We start from the raw sequence: 18,245 nt of genomic DNA on the forward strand, positions 1-18,245 counted from the left end.
AAACATATTTTTGTTAGGACTTTGAAAAGTTATCTTTTTTAGAAAAAGTTACATTGTTCATAACATGCTAGACTGACCAGAGTAGAGATGAGAAGTCTTCTATGATTAATAAATTGGGAATTCTCCTGCAAACTGAGACTCACCAAAATGGAAACTATATAACAAAACCTGGTAAGTATATAAGAGAACAGAACTCTAAAATTAGAGGAGATACAGTGTACACTGGGATACTGATGATGTTGTATGTTTAAAATTTCTTGCTGCTTGGAGTTTCTTTACTTACAAAGTTTGTGTTTGGACCCAGTAACTGGCCTTGGGGCATTTGAAAACAAAACTGCTTGTTGGAAAATTAGCAGTGTGACACTTGACAATGCATGAGGAAAGTTGCAAGACCAAGTGGAGGACTACTAAATTAGCAATCACTTTAATTTCAGGTCATATTCAATATAAACTTGATTTGTGTAATATATAAAACAAACATTTATAAAAACATAATTTGTTATGCCTGGAACTTTTGGAAGAGAAGATAATTTTTCTTCACTTTGCTTCTATTCCGTTATGACAAATTCCCATGGATAACCATTATGTAGAAATTCTAGTTATTCCTAAGAACATCAATCTGAGTGCTCAAAGTTCATCCCTGAACCAGTTTCATATTGTTATCTTAATAAAAGAAATCAGAAGTTAATGTTTTCCTGAATAAATAATTTATTCGTGTGAGTATGTGTGTGTCTGTGTGTGTGTCTTGACCCTTTTATTTATGTCTTAGTTTGAGGTATACCTGTGACCAGTTGGCTCTTAATTTCCTTTTTGTTTTATTTTGTTTTCCTCTCCTGTTTGTGCTGGATGGAAATACTTTGTATTTTCACATTTCTCATGTTTGGAGAGAAGAAAGATACCATCTCCTTTATGTTTAGTTTAGGGTTTTTGTTGTGCCTGTTTAATGAGAGAACACTGGAGGGGTTTCTTTCACTAATTCTCCAGTTTTTAAGGTCACAAGTCAAATTCATCTGTAAGTCAGGCCAATTGTCATTCAGGTACTTTTAGGGAAAAAAAAATTCTGAGATTGAATTAATTTTAATAGGAAGAATTGCGTATAAAAAAGATCTCAGGTGTGAGATAGCCCTACTTCATGATATCACAGATTTGCTTGAACTTCCTTTTGACTTTAGGTTGTAGTGAAGAGAAATAAAGAGCAAAGTACAAAATGAAAATACCATCTAGGTAAAGTATACTTCAAATAATGTGTTCAGGCAGACACCTAATTTATATTTTCCACTTGCCTAAACAAAGAAGACTTGATACGAATTGGATACTATAGAGGAAGATTTGTGCTCCTTTTCTAATCATGTTCCTAGGAGGTTGGTTGATTTTTCACAAATGATTACTAACACCAAGCACAGATATTTTAGGATGAGAGAATGGGTTTTCCTCATCATTTCAGTTAAATATTAGCGCATAGATGCGGAGCAAGGACATGATTTTTTGCGGGATATAGTAGGTCGAGCTGAAGAGGGGAACCAAAGGCATCGTTATAGGTAAGTCAGGGAAAGATGGTGTAGGCAGTTGTCATACAATTCCAGCCTATGGCGTCTATGTTACTAGTACGCGTTATTTTGAGTTCCTCTGTGTTTTTATGGGCAAGTAACTTCCACTGGGACTCAGGGCTCTATCTAAGCATACAGATAAATCCAGTCAGGTGGAATTATGTAAAGCCCAACTGTTGTCTCCATTATCTTGGTATTTTAGGCTGTCTTACCTAAACAGTTGACTCATTTTTTTTTTTCACTTAACTTTGCCAGAGAGGACCGAGCCTTAATGTATCAGTAAATTCTCTCTCACAATGCCTTTGAGTCATCGTAGATTATGATCCAAATATGGAAGATTCAAATACATTTGAGTTATTTTCTGAAATCACTTTACTTCAAGGAACCCAGAGATCTCATTCTTTGCCAGTTATTCTTCTGAACTTTTTCATCGAAAGCCCCTCATTACTTTGACTGACTTCCAGCTCTGGTTCATTTTTATCTCAAGGTCTCAACAGATCATTTTGCTCAAGAGAACATAACAGATTGGTATTCTGTTGCATTTCAGTTCTTTTTTGAGACTAGATGGATGCTGAAGAGCATTTTATGTCAGTTAAGTCATTCAGACCCATCTTATCTTGTTAGCTGACTTTCTGCAGTTTCCAGAGCTCGCTCTGGAACCATATAGCTTGGCACAAGGGTGGAACAATGAATTTTATATCCTAGATGCTGAGAATTTTAGCTCTGAATTTTTATAGTGCCAACCAGGAGAAAAAGGTGAATGGAGAACTGATTCCATTTTAGGCTGCTGCTTTATTATTCTATATTGCTTTAATCCACTGAACAACGCTGAATGGCATCTTCTAAATGATTTAGCAAGGAGTAGTCACAGCCATTTTTTTCTCCAGGATAATGTAGGGAGTAGTTTGCTCGGAAGGTCGCCCTTATGAACTCTCATATCATTGCTATTGATTTTTCTGATTACAAAGGAGGGAGAGGAACAGTTAAAGAGGAGAATCCTAAACTTTGAAAATAACTTTTCCTGTTATTTTGGCCTTGGCTTTAATTTCATGTTTGTATAGGTGAAGACAGGCATGTGTAAATAATGACATGGGAGTTCACAACAAGGACTTCCTTGGGGAAAATGAGCATGAACTACAATGGATGATAGAATTCACTTTTATTTCTTTTTTGGAAAATATGTAGCGATGGCAAACTTGTAATGTCTTTTAAAGACTAAAAATAGTTGCATGTACAGTTTGGAAACCCATAGAACTAGATGAGCAAAAAGGTGAAGTGACAATTACTTAACATTTAACGTGACTGATTAGTCCAGTTGATTTTGATGCCAGTGCACGTTGATTTACACTCTTTATATTTTTGAAAGAGCTACTAAAAGAAATAAAATGTGACTCTACACTGTTTTTCGATGGCTCCCTATGCTCTAAAGTCAGCAGGTCTTAGTCATATATACATATACATGGAAAGATACATGAAAACAAAGCCAGGTACTACTAAGCCCAAATCTTTTTCTAGCTCTTTTGTGTGTGTGTGTATACAGATGCACTGATTGATTTGGAGTGGGGCATTCTGGTTTTTATGCATTATCACAGTATGATGTGAGCATTTAGAATAGCAAAAAATTAATAGCTATCTAAATTTGACCCAGAAGTCAGAACTGGCTAATGCGCTTGGTTCCCAATCTCAGCTCTTGTCTATGTCTTTATAGAAAACTTGGAAATATTTTACTTTTAACTACTCATTTGATTTCCACCCTAGAAGTTTTTTAAAAAATTTCCCCATGGCTACTTCATTTTGTACGGGACTGTCTCCCAGAAGAACAGACCCTTTATTGCCTTGAAATCAGATGGGGTCTCAGTTCCACCACTTAAGAACATGGGCAGATTGCTTAATCGCCCATATAAACAGGGGTAGTAATAGCTGCCCTACTTAAATAAGATAATGCTCAGAAAATCACTCAGTACTTTGACTGGAAACTTACAAAATTGGGAGGTACTCCTTTTAAGGGTAACATTTTAAAATATGGAGGGAGTTAAGAAATTACATTTGACTACCTACTAAATGCTGTAGCTTTTGTCAGGCTTACCTTCCATATACATTAGCTCCTTTAATCCTTTGATGTAGGCATTATGGTGTTCATTTCACAAATGAGAAAACTGTGATTCAGAGATGTAAACTGTGACATGTCTAATGTTCAGCTCCAGTAAATTGGAGTACCTGGGCTTGAGTTCAAATCTAATTCTAAAGCTTATGATCTTTCCACTGTTATGCGGTGTCAAATATCTCATAAAGTATTTGCTACAAGGTAGATTATGTTTTCTCCAGTAACCAGAAATGTAGGTTGTAAGTTAGGTTTTGAGAAATCTTCGGAGGGGAGTTCTCTACAAGCTTATAAAGGGATTGGCAATATGTGCTTAACTGCAACCCATTCCTGGCCCCCAAATAAACCAGAAGGCTATGACGTTGGAGATCATGGCACACCCAGAAGTTGTTTTATTTGTTAAATGAAGGGGCTGGATGAAATGTCTTCTAAAGCCCTACCAAGCTGTAGAATTCTAAAGGTGAGAGGGAAACAACAGGGAAACACACAGGTGATATAAACACCAGTGTTTCTTTCTTTCCTTCCTTCATGCAATAATTATGCAGTGAGCACATCTTATGCACCAGACACTAATGCTAAGCACTGTTTCCAAGATCAAGAGTTCTATTTGCTAGATGAATTTCCTTTTTTAATTAATTTTTTAGTGCTCATACATTTAAGAGCCTGGAGTACCAAAACTTCTTAGAGAAAGATATAATTACATTTTCCATTTAATAGTCTCCCCAATCCTCATGAACTTGCTTCTAAAGCATCTTATAAAATTAAATACACAGTTCTGAACTTACACTTTTTTTAAAAGGCAAAAATAAGAATGAAGACAAGCCAGGAGGGAATAATACTTTTAACATATGATCGTTGCAGACGTTAGTATAACAGGGCTGATAATAGTCTGAAATTCAGTTCTTACAAATGCAGAATTCCCACCCTCTCTCCCTACTTCCCCGCCCTGAGATAAGCAGTAAGTACTCAGAATAAGTTATTGTCTGAATTATACATGGGTTTGTAGTGTGGAACCAAATTCCACTCTGGCTAAGGAAAACCAAATATACACTTACACAGTATTGCATATGTTAACATATTAAAAACAAAACAAGCCCCCGAAATGTTTTGTTTTCTATTGAAAAATAATATTCCGAAGAGCATTAAACACAGGGAGAAAAGTTAAAGCCAGTGTTTTCCAATATGTAAAATTCCTGGATCTATGCTGGTTTACGAAGGAAAATCCTAACTGGTTTTGCAGCTTTTGTGAAGTTTGATCAGAATGATTAAATAATGTGGGTTTTAAGGAACAATGAAAACCTCCCAGATCGACGACACACAGCACAGCTAATGTGTTTCTTCTAGATGTCGTCTCAGAAGAGGGTTTCAGTTTACATGTAATACTGGCCCCAAGACCAAGGAGCAAGTTTGCTTTTAACAAGTCCAAGTGATAATCGTGATATTTTGCCCTTTAGTTAATGGTGCGAATTTTATTTTTGAATAGACTTTTTGTAAATGGGATGCTCGTTTTTAAGTCCTCTTGTTTGCAGGGCTTTCTCTCTCTTACGAGAGATTTGTTTTCTCTGACTTTAAAATGCAGTGAAACCCTCTTAGAAAACAACCCTCTTTTTAACAGACTTTGGATACACCCGGATCACATCATGGCCCCGGTACATAACCACCATACAGAAAAGCCTGGTGTAGCACTGTTAGCTTTTAAGATCAGCAGTCTCCTACTCTCAACCCCACCTACCATCCCCATGCCCATTAGAAAGGATTTCTATCTTCCATGTTTGTATTATTTACTACTGAGTAAACTGTGCAACCTTACAGTTGCTCCTAAAGGGTAAATCAGACACTACTTCTGTATTAGGGAATTTTGTACTCATATAACTCGTGATGTACTAGCCAGAGGGTCTCTTAAGAGCTTCATTCTTAAGGTGATCTATGGGTGTAATGGAATATTTGCATTGATTGAACCTTCTATGAGATTGGACTAACTTAAAGGAAAACTTTCCCTTTAAGAGTTCCATCTGGTTAGGAGTGAAAGAACACTTACTGAGCACCTCATTTACGGCAGCCACTTCACTCCTCACTCCTCACCGGAGGTGTTATCTCCATTTCACACCTGAAACCAAATTAAGGTTTTCAGGGACCTGCCCAAAGTCATAAAGCTAACATGGCGGAGCAGGGATTTGAATCTAAGCTTTCCAAAGTGGAATCTGTGTTCCTTTTGAGATCTCCCTCTCTCCCTGAGACAACACTCAGAAAGAGGGTGTGATTCACTGGGCCCTCCTGGCTTTCACTTAATTTAACTCATGCCCTTATGACCGAAGGTAAGACAGGACCACTAACCCTTGACAAGGAATGATTCCTTTGTGGAGCCATTCAAAGTAGTAACCCCTACTACTATGATTCAGAGTGCCCAAATCTGACTCTTAGGTGGAGCTGAGTCAGTGACAATTTTCGTTAACTAAAATATCTCCTCATAGCAGCAAATGCATGTAACCTAAAGGGAGGTAGTGTTGTCAGGACAGTGAGAGCCCTGGCTTTAGAGTCCAACAGAACTGGGTTCCAATCCCAGGCTTGCCATTTACCAGCTTTGTGTGTGACCTGAGTTATTCAGCTAGCCTTTCTAAGACTTAATTGCCCGTTTGCAAACTAAGAGAAATAATAACAGCTACCTTACATGGAGGGCTGTTGTAAAGATTAAAATAACACATGCGAATGACTTAGCCCAGTGCCTAGGGTATTTTAAATGCTCAATAAATGTGAACTAACATTATAATCATACAAAGTTTGGGTTAATTCATGGAACCTGTTAGATAGGTCAGGAAGATATTTGGTGAGAAATCTTGTGACTTAAAAATCTTATTTTGTCTATGTACCTGTGTATCTTTGTATCTCTCTGTGTATCTATCAATCTGTCACCTATCTCCATCTATTTTTACCAGATTGAAGGGAGAAAAGAGAGTCATTTGGCAGTGTAGACAGTTATAATAGGTAATTTTAGTATCGTTGTACCAAGTACTTGCTGCTAACCCAGGTAACAAAAGTAAAATGCAAAATGAGTTATCCTGGCTTAGGTTACCTGTATTTTTGTGTTTATATAGCCTTGAGATGATTCTCATACACAGAAGAGGATGTACTAAGTTTTCTTTACTCTGAAAATGGAAATTATAAACATGTATTTTTTTTTTTTTGGCTGTGTTGGGTCTTTGTTGCTGTGCGCAGGCTTTCTCTAGTTGCAGTGAGAGGGGGCTACTCTTCGTTGCGGTGTGTGGTCTTCTCATTGCAGTGGCTTCTCTTGTTGCAGAGCACAGGCTCTAGGTGCGTGGGCTTCAGTGGCTGTGGCACACGGGCTCAGTAGTTGTGGCACACGGGCTTAGTTGCTCCGCGGCATGTGGGATCTTCCCAGACCAGGGATCAAACCCGTGTCCCCTGCATTGGCAGGCGGATTCTCAACCACTGCGCCACCAGGGAAGTCCCTATAAACGTGTATTTTTATAGAAAGTGCATGTGATATGTGTGTGTTGGTGTATTTGGGGATTGGAGTAGGCGTGATAAACACAGGGAAATTATAATATTAAAATTTTACTCAAAAGGGAAAAAAACAACTGTGATACCAGAAAAATCTTCTGTGAAGTAAAGCAATGAACAAACTGTTAAGATAGTTAGAAATATATTCATGTCAGGTTTGTGTTGAGTGTGGAATTGTTAATTGTTAATAATATACATTGTTTATTAATTATTATTTTTAGCATCCCTTGTTTCCATCTCAGAGAAAAACATTGATGATTTCTGCTAGCTTTTTTTTTCTCTCTCTGCTTTGGGTGAACTGATTGACAGGTGTTTGTTTGGGGCAAGGAATAGGAAATTAACTATGTAGAAGTGTGCTAATATTTGTTTTTTTGAGTTAGAAGCCTATATATTTTCACTCACATTTAGATTTGCTTTTGCCTAACAATGTGGGTAGAAGTGGTTTGTAAATTGTACAGTAATATATCAATGTTAATTTTGGTAATTTTAGTTGTGATATGGAAAGAAAAATCATCATTTAAGAAACATTAATTTTCTAAAAGTCCACTTTACATAATTATGGATATGTGGGAATAATTTTTTTTGATTACAGGTAGAAATAAGGGCAAAATGGCTTTTAAAAAGCATTTTCATGCATTTCAGAGATTACTCCAGGGGAGTCTATTAGGGTGAGGGCTGCATAGATCTCTCTTTGCATCATGCAATGAAAAATGGAGAAGATGAACCTTCAAGGAGAAAGAGATTCTTAAAGCAATCTTAATACCTTATCTGCAAACCAGAACGTTCTTACTTGAAATGTGTCCCTTGGTGCAGCACTTATAAGAAATGTCAGGTAGTAAACTATATAACTTCCTTTTTCATTTTGCAGAAAGCAGAAGCCACTGGAGAAAAACGGCCAAGAGGCAGACCTAGGAAATGGGTGAGTAGTAAGATAAAATTTCTGTTCTTTTTTAGTACTGAAAAATTTCTGTTTTTTTTTTAATAAATGACTTTTATTTTATCGATTCCATGAATTTCTAACTTCTGATATGATGCATCTTTGAAAGGGTTAAGGCAAGAAGCATATTATCACCACCTCTTACCCTCAGGCTCCAGGAGTTTCCTCAGAACACTTTTCTTTCCTGGGAGTGTCTCCTTTTTCTATCTCTTATCAACATGAAAAGAGTCTCCACTCTTCCTTCAAATGGGGTAACAATGAGATGACTTGTTCCCTGGGTTGAGTAACTAAGGTTAAAGGGTATTATGAAACATTGGAAGTTGATTACAAATGGTGATAAAATTCAGATGAAATGTGTATGAGATAACTTTTTAACTCTTTCTTTTCATTTCTTTTTGTTGTTGTTGCTGGGATGGTTTGGCCTTGGAAATATCTCATTTTCTAGTGGTTTGTGTTTTCCTTTTCCCGTTGCCTTTGTTAGGAAACCAGGTTTTACGCACAGGTTTTTCTTGCTTCCCTTAGTAGTGATTCTTACATACTGACGGTGGCTTCCATGCAGGTGTACCTGACCCCATAGGCACACAGATCCTGTATCTTTCTGAGGCCAGAAATTCACTGACCACTGAAGAGCTTTGTTAATTTTACCACTTAAACCTTGTTCTTTATGCTGCTACATTACCATGTTCTTCTGGTCTGTCTTTCCCACTGACCGAGGAAAAACGTCTTAAAAACGAATAAAACCATTTCTCAAGAAAGATGAGGGCATCCTCTCTACCCTGGGTCATCTATGATGGCATCTTTGGCCTTGCTTTTCTCTCTTCCATGGTTCCATCTTCATGCTTCATCTTTTCCTGAAGTCCCTTTGCTGCTCTGCTGGATTGTATTTTCCTGTTAGTTTCCATTCTTCTCTCCTCCAGAGTTCTGCATCCCTTTCTATTTATACTTTGGTATTGCCTTTCATTCAATTTATTCATCTTGTATTTTTTTTCCCTCTGCTCAACATGTGTTGGGATTAGATTTCTTAGCACAAGGAAATGGGGATGATCTTTAGATTAAAAACATCTCAGTGTTACAGTGTAACCTTAAAGTAAGAGCATTTTATTCAACCTTCTGGTCAATAAATGAATTCTCTCCAAACTTACCCACCAGGTGGTGATCATCTAGACTGCTTGATTACCTTTAATGTTAGGAAACTCACGTCCTCTTAAGGCTGCCTCTTCTTTCCTGGAAAGCTCTGAACATTAGAAAACACTTCCATCTGACTCCCTGTAACTTCTGTTCACTGTTCCTAGGCCTCCCTCCTGGGAATATACAGACTAATTGTTATTACTTTTACTTGTGATAGCTCTTCAGATATTTGAAGGCAATTAACATATACCGTTTGTTCTCTTTTCTGATTTGAATATCTCTAAGCCTTTCAGCTTTTTCCCACGAAGGAACATTCTTCTTCTTCTCCTCTGAGTATGCTTGTTTTTTTTTTGTCTTTTGTAATATGTCACCCAGAACGAAGTATCATATTCCAGGTGTGGGCTCCATAACCAATGGGTTTATTACCTCTCTTGTTAGACATATGGTTCCAGTTACCTATTACTGTTTCATCAACCACCCCAAAACTTAATAATGTAAAAAAACAAAACAACAAAAAAGCTCATGGATTCTTTGGGTCAGGAATATGGACAGGGCACAACGGAAAGGCTTGTTTCTGCTTCAGGATGTCTAGGGCCTCAGCTGGGAGGACTCAAGCAGCTGGGCGTTACCTCTCATGCTTGGGGTAGAATTTGGAGGCGTCTTTACTCACAGGTGCTTTTGCAGAATTGGCTTGAAGTCTGGGTGCATCTGGGGGTGTCCTGTGGAGCACCCACACACATGGCCTTTCTAACTTGGTGGTCTCAGGGTGGGAAGTCAGCCTTCTGACATACACTCAGGGCTCCCAGAGAGGGTGTTTTCCCAAATGAGGAGAAAACTGCAAGCAAGGCCTTTTTTGACCTAGTGTCAGAAGTCAAAAAGTCCTATTCCATTATACTCTAGTGAGCACAGTGTTGACTAAATTGGTATTGGCATACATATCAAATATAGGTCTGCCATTTTCTAAGCATCACAACTAAAAGGACATCGTATCCCATTGAACTCATCAATAAGAAAAACCTATATAAACTTTCTTATAGGCAACAGAATAGGAAATAGGTAAGTTCTTTGAAGTCATGAGATTAATGTTGCTAAAATGAAATGAAACGCATTGTAAGCAAATACAGTGAGATTTAACCAGCACTCAGCTTCCATCAATTGTCCCCCAACCCAGCTTTATTGAGATGTAATTGACATATAACCTTGTGTAAGTTTAAGGAATACAGCGTGTTGATTTGACTTATGTATTGCAAAATGATTACCACAGTGGCATTAGTTAATACCTCCATCATCTCACATGATTACCATTTCTTTTTTTGTGGTGAGAACATCTAAGATCTATTCTCTTAGCAACTTTCAGGTAAATAATACTGCATTGTAAACTATAATCACCATGCGAGATCCCCAGAGCTTACCTTATGACTGGGAGTTTGCACCCTTTGACCAATATTTCCTCATTCCCTCCGCCCACCCCAACTCCCCCCAAGCCCCTGGCAACCACCATTCTACTGTCTGTTTCTATACATTTAGTATTTATAGATTCCACATATTAAGTGATAGACAGTATTTGTCTTTGTCTGACTTATTTCACTTAGCATAATGTCCTCAAATTTCATCATGCAAATGGCAGGACTTCCTCTTTTCTCTGGCTGAGTAATATTCCATGGTATATGTCCACCACATTCCCTTCAGGCACTTATCCGTAGATGGACTCTTCAGTTCCATATCTTGCCTCTTAACTGGTCTTCCTACCTTTCACCTTTTCTACCTTTGGCTCTCCTATGTTTGCCAGTTAACCTGCATAGGGTACAGTCACATCACTGCTCTTCCTAGAAACTTTCTACGGATCCACAGCTGGCCACTGAATTGATTACAACCTTCCCTAGCTCTTCGAAGTCCCCACAGTTTATACCCACCTCCCTTTATGCCTTTTTTTTCCACCACTCATCCTCACACAGCCGATGTTTCAGCCAAGCTGGAATAAAATATGTAGTAGTTAAAGGATCTATATGGGTTTAATTTTCTCAATGGATTCTTGCTCATTTGGGGGATATCTGGATTCCAGGCACCTGATCTTCATGCTGAATAAGAAGCCCACGTGAAACACCCACCACAAAATCCCTTGCCTTTCTGGGAATAATTGGGCCATCTTCATTGACCCTCATGATTTCTAGTTTTTACTGGCTGTGAGAATGGAAAATATTGTGTAGCTAATTGTTATAAGACCCCGATTTGTTCCCCAAAGAAGAGTTGCTCTACTTAGAAAAGGAAATAGAAGGAAATTGTGTATTTTTTTTCTAGACAGCGTGTTTCCTTTCTGCTTATATATATTCTGTTGGGTAGAGTGTGCGGCCAGTCACAGCAAGGCATTCAGTTCAAGGGCATTCTTTACTGGAAAGCTTGTACTAAAGAAATAAATTATTGCGTTTTCCATAGGAAATGAGCCTTGTACTTTACAGTAAGTTCAATTCTTTCCAACAGTGTCATTCACTGATTTCCTTATATTAGAGATATATTTTTGAACTGACAGGATTTACTAGGTACAGGGCCTAAAAGCCAAACTGGTCCCCTTTTATTCTTCTGGGTTGTTTTGTTTTATAAAGTTCTTTTGCTTTTAAAAAGAAGTCTTGTACATTTTATGGTGTCATGTAACAGGGCTGGAAGAAGATATCTACCTTGTAACCCTCTCATCTGATGTGACTGGGATCAGTACTTGGTAGGTTACTCCAAAGTTGATTAACCAAAAGTATGTGGACATAGGAAAGAAGTTTGTGCCAGTCTTGCTTCTACAGGGGATGGAGTGTTGACTAATGCAGTGAGGACGTTAACTAGATTTTGCTTAAGAGCACTTCTCTTATTTACTTTATTCCCCTTTGTTTTTTTTCTGAGTTTGAATCAGATTTCAGATCTATTATTTTGATGAGTTGCTTTGGATTTTCACATTTTTTTGGTCTGGACGAGGTCAGAGGTAAAGGAAGGAGAGAGAAGAGGGACGTAACTTTTCTACTGGTCTTAGAGTCGGGAGCTCAGGATCTGGATTCAGGTGGCTTGGGTTCAAATTCTGGCCCATCACTGGACTAACTAGAATCTTCAGCAAATTACATGACCTTTTTAAAAGCACTTTTAAAAAGTATTTTAACTGAGGTATAGTTGATGTACAATATTATATAAGTTTTAGGTGTATAACATAATGATTCACAATTTTTAAAGGTTATATGCCATTTATAGTTATTATAAGATATTGGCTATATTCCCTATGTTGTACTATCTATCCTTGTAGCTTATTTATTTTATTCATAGTAGTTTGTACCTCTTAATCCCCTACCCCTATCTTGCCCCTCCCCGCTTCCCTCTTCCCACTGGTAACCACTATTTTGTTCTCTATATCTGTGAGTCTATTTCTTTTTTGTTATATTCACTAGTTTTATTTTTTAGATTCCACATATAAGTGATATCGTACAGTATTTGTCTGTCTTTATTTCACTTAGCACAATACCCTCTAAAACTTCATTCATTTTTATGGCTGAGTGATGTTCCATTGTGTATATATGGGGTGTGTGTGTGTGTGTGTGTGTGTGTGTGTGTGTGTATACACCACGTCTTCTTAATCCATTCATCTGTTGATGGGCACCTAGGTTGCTTCTATATCTTGGCTATAATAAATAATGCTGCTCTGAACATCGGGGTGCATGTATCTTTCTGAATTAGTGTTTTCATTTTTTTTTGGATAAATACCCAGGAGTGGAAATGCTGGGTCATACAGTAGTAATGTTTTCAGTTTTAAAGGTCCGATTTCCTCCTCTTTAAGAAGGTGGTAAGAGTGGTACATTTCTAATAGCATCGTGTGAGGATTAAATAAGGCAGTGATGCAAAGGGCTTAATAGAAGGCCTGGCACATAGTAAGTGCTCAAGAAATGTTTAACATTATTATTAATTCCACTGTACAATTTCATGTAGATATCACTGACAGCCTAAACCCTAATAGCTTATAGCTACCTGTAGCTACACATGGAGTGAGGTGACAGTTGTGCATCAAACTCACCGAGTACCCTTGGCGGTATCATTATATCTTCACTATATCTATGCTGAATATCATCAAGTTTAAGACTTGCTTATAAATAATACGAAGGTACATTTTAAATCTATTTGTAGTTAAGGAAAATTATTTATTTATTTATGGCTGTACTGCGCAGATCGAACCTGTGCCCCCTACAGTGAAAGCGTGGAATCTTAACCACTGGAGCTTCAGGGAAGTTCCCAAGGAAGAAAATTTAAATTGCAACTTATAAGCCTTCTAACTGTAGAGGTTCATGCCATGTGTTGTTCATCAATTTGGAAAGTAGTATTTCTGCTGTGTGCCTCAACAGGCACATGCAGAGATGTTCTGGCCTCTTAGAACCTATATAGATTTCAGTTAGTCAGTCCTTCTGCCAGTTGAAACTAGGCATTTCATATTTATTTGCATTTCTCGATTTTGGCTTTAGAATGGAGCCCATCACGTAACTGATTCAGCGATGGAAAATATTTGGAAAAAGTTTTAGAGAGTAGAGCTAAGGCTCAAGAAAATACAGTGCAGTAATAACAATGTTAACCTTGTGTATGAAATGCTCCATCCAGATGTTGCTTAGTGAAGCAGCCAGTGCTTCTGGAGGAAAAGAAGGAAGGACAAAATAATAAAGAATAAATCAGTGGGAACCAGAGATGTTTTTAGGTGTTTTGTTTTCAGAATATCTTTATGAGAAAGGAAATTAACAACAGAAGGGAAATACTCCCCAATATAAATTAATGGTTTGTAAAGAAAAAAAAAAGAAATCATTCTGGAGATACTGAAATTGACCTAGAAATTGATCCAAGGACTAGATGCTGAAGCTTAACTTCAATGGGTCACTAGAAAGTTACTAACAAACCCCAGCTGTTTTCTCGGGTTGCTGATTCTCTTCATTTGTAATGGGGTGTGTGCGGTCTGTTGATTTAAAAATATGCACTTCTATTCCATATCTTTTGGGGGACAGTTCCTTTATTAAAGAACTTGTGATACACAGGAAAGTGATGTAATTTCATTTGTTAGTCAAACATTCTAGATAGGCAACAAGAGCTTTTTGTTTTTCTAAGTTTGTAGAAATCTAGAAACTTACATGATGATTTTAAAATCAAGTAGGAGGAACTAAATCGGAATAAAACCTGTTACAACTAGACTGGTTGAAACTCTTTGGATTTCTTCTAAAGCTCTCAAGCATTAATGTATTGAGGAACCTGGAAATCTAATGTTGAAGTTAAAACATTAGGTTTTCATTTCCATTACTTTTCCCCTCCAGATGTTTGTTACTTTTTTTTTAAACTTTTAGCCATTTGTAATTTAACACTTGCTTTGTTTAAACTGAAAATATTTCTTTGATGTTTAGAGAGGAATATCCAATAATGCATATTGCAGATAATTGTAACTTTTTACTGGAGTCAGAGGGAAAGAAATGACTTTGATAGAATATCAGAAACTGTCTACTAATGGAGTGTGTGAAGACAAAACCATTTTCACTTAGAAACTTGGAAAAATAACATGCTTTAAAAACCGGGAGATGCTTCCTCTAAAGCACATGAGCTTTTGACATATGCTTAATAATTAAGATATAAATCTTCTGATGCTTATAATGTGTTCAATATCGGTAAGCTATATTTTCTGAAACTATCTCCTTTGCAATATTTTGTGATAAAAATGGAGTTTTTTGCAAACCCTAATAGAACTCTGTGGGGAAAAGTGACTTAAGTTGATTTTCTTTTTTTAATAGCTCACTGCAAAATTCCCTAAAATGCTTATATAAAATTGCAAAATTAAATAGGAAAACACTAATAACTATATCATACTCAGAAGGCAAGAATTGGATTTGATCATTAGCATTTTGATTTAGTCTCTTTTTTTCCGCTTGTTTCAGTATTGAAGTCCTGTTCTTAATTATTCGGTTAATGATGTCTTTAACAAAGAGACTGATAACCAGCTCTACTTGGTCATCCAGTTCAGTTTGGTATTACCAGCTTCTACCAGATCCTGACCATTCAGGATTATTCAGACATCGACCTTGGGGTCCACTGCTCAAGTGATGCTACCACAATACCACAATAGCCAGGTGGTCTTATTAAACTATAATCAAGGAAGAATATGTTTTTCTCCCACTTGTGGATGAGTGGCAGATTATAGACAGGAGGCAGATCAAATAAATGTCCTGTTTCTCGACCCAAATAATCAAATCAGTAAAATCCTGGCCAAGACAGTTATCTCAGTTTCACTCTAATTAAATGAGAAGTACTATGAAATTCAGTGACCATTTTATATGACAGTAAATGTATTTAAGACTTTATCCGTACTACCATACACATATTTACCTATGTTCCCCCAAATCTGAGTATTTATGGATGGCAGTAAATATTTCTAAAACACTGGAAACCCTCGTATCATATATAAATAAAACTAATATGCCATATATATATATGTTTTTAACTAGGTAAGATAGGTAAAACTATTACTCCATATTTCAAGAGAACATTTTTGTTCTGTTTTTAAGAGTGGAATCTGTTTTTATTTTAAGATTTTTTTTTTTAACCAAGGAATTCTTGATTCTAAACTCTTCCATATTTGACACAGATATTTCACTATTTTTTGGCAAAATTTCAATCCAGCGGGATTTAATCAAGCCTACCGTTTCTTCTCTGGACCGAGATAAAGACTGTTTTGATGAGCTGTGTACCTTTGGGCAGGTCGCTCAGTGTGCCCACACTTTTTCTCCTGATAGGAACATTCTATCTATAACTAATGGCTGTCAAGCATTTCGAGTTGTAAAATACAAAAACCTTTATTGCTACCACCAGCTCTATTGTCCAGGGACTGATTGTTGAGTTTGTAAAGGATCCAGCCTCCTGTCTCCTTTTTTGTGTTGTTTTCCCTGCTCCCCCCTGCTGCCTGCCCTTTGGCCATTTCACTGCTCATTAGCGCCTCTGCCAGATGGGGGGGCAGGCCCAGGAACAGGGGTCAACTCTGGTAAAAGGCTTGGTGGGAAGGAGGCTGAGAGTAATGGCATACATAAGGTTTTCAGATTATCTGTCGACTTGATACATCCAAGCCACCCCCAAACCCTGTCCTTAGGGGTAAATTCAGTGCAGCCATGACATTGAAATTTGTTTTTTAATTCATTATTTATTCATTCTTATAATCAATGTGATTTTAGAAGTAAGGCATCTTTTTCAGGATGCTATAGGAAGCAAAGTCTCTTTTTTATATTTCCTTAGTATTAATGAGTGGCTGCAGATCAGGCTTGATTTAGCAAGGCTTTGACCTTGTTCAAAGCCAGAAGAATTGCGCTGTCTGCTCTTCCGTTAGACTCAGGTTGGGGAATGACAGTTCTTTAAATTCTGGCAAATGGAGATTGCCTTATGAAGCGGAACGTGCCCTGTTGGGGTGTTAAAAGATCATAAAGCTCACCCTAGTTGTACGACCAAGGGAAGCGGTGTCATCACTTCGTGCTGTGGTTTCAATGCATTAACCCAGAAAAGGCACTTCGAGTGTCTCTTTGAACATAATATTGTGCAGAAGGCTCAGCGTGTAAGATGGACACTGTGGATATAGAAGAAACTTAAGCACTTTGGTTCACTTGTTTGTTTGCTTGTCTCTTGCTTGGCCGGACCATTTAAACCCTAGGGCTCCAATTCCGAGACCTTTGATTCTGTGATTTTCCATTTGTCTAAACATTTTGCTAAAGTCTTCTGGCAATATTATGGATCAAGCCCTGTGCTAGGTCCTGGGAATGTAGAGGCCAACAAAATAGGTGGAGGCTGCCTTTGAGGTGCTCACAACCAAACAGGAAACCTGATGCCAGCCTGTTAGATTAACTACTCTGTGCTTCAGACGTTGGTGAGGGTAAATTAAATTCCATTTCAAGTATTTTGAGCTCTTCAGAATTTAAGTCCTTCTATAGAAGTGATTATGTTGCTTTCCCAATCCTAATAACTCTCTATATTATTATTTGAATTTAGCTGTATGTATAATTTATGAATTAGTTGTACTAGTGGGCCTAGAGTTATATCCTCTCATTATCACCATAGCAAATATCCAGGCTAATATCACATATAGACATGTTTGATTTATCAACATAGTTCAGTTTTATCCAGTTAAGGTAGACTTAAAAAGATAGGTATTAAAGTATTAGATACAGGCTCCAAAAAGCGGAGGAGAAATGGAATCAAAACGACGAGGATAATTCTCTTGAGCCACCATATCAGCATATGTTGATCTTGTTTTTTCTCTTTGTTCATGCTGTGTGTGTCAAATAATTTAAAAATCGCTAGGTGTTAAAACAACTTGATTGTATACTTTAATGTTTCTGAATCGTGCTACCATTTGTAGTTAAAAATTATCTCTGTGAGGTTAGAGAGCACATTGCATTTATCTTTTTTACCCTCAGCACCTAGGATATAGGAAGGAATTCAGCAAAGTGATTAAGAGTTCAGACTGCCTGGGTTCCCTTATCAGCTTATCAAGGCAAGTTGCTCGTTGTTACCAGCCCAGTCTCCCTGTGTGTAAAACAAAGGATAATAATAGTTCTCATCTCATAGGATTATTTTGTAAGAATTAAATGAGAAGCCATCCAAAATTTTTATTCGTCGAGAGGCAAGCACTCAATAGATCATCGTCATTGATGTTAGTATAGTTTCAGACCCGTAGCTGGACTTAATAAATGTTTGGTGAATAGAATGACAGTATTTCATTAGTGTGTATAAAGCATGGCCTTTCAGTTTTTGTTTCCAGTAGCGAATGTGGATTTGAATTGCATTCTTTGGCCTTTTTTTTTTTAATTGGATGATTTGTATTTTCAAAGAGGCCACACAAGGGTTAAAAGTACAACCTGTAGGCATCAAAGCAGTGTTTATAATGATTTTGAATTCCAGCCTATGCCTTTCCACTTAAGAAGTATGCTGTGAGCCACTATCACCCAGGCCCAATGCAGACTTTGAATGCCTTGCTCTATGTTAA

General features: G+C 37.4%; 1 protein-coding gene across 2 annotated transcripts in view; it reads left to right on the forward strand.

Annotated features, from left to right (window-relative positions):
- The window catches only part of HMGA2 (high mobility group AT-hook 2), a gene marked incomplete at both ends in the record, with an annotated part of 135,253 nt that overhangs the window by 5,017 nt on the left and 111,991 nt on the right, over positions 1–18,245 (forward strand). For both annotated transcript variants that reach the window (XM_082664994.1, XM_082664995.1), the window contains one exon: positions 8,036–8,086. In XM_082664994.1, the coding sequence (XP_082521120.1) occupies positions 8,036–8,086 (51 nt within the window). The remainder of the gene's footprint in view (positions 1–8,035; positions 8,087–18,245) is intronic.

This window comes from Grampus griseus (genome assembly GCF_964374135.1).
Source record: "Grampus griseus genome assembly, chromosome: 11".
Classification (NCBI taxonomy): domain Eukaryota; kingdom Metazoa; phylum Chordata; class Mammalia; order Artiodactyla; family Delphinidae; genus Grampus; species Grampus griseus.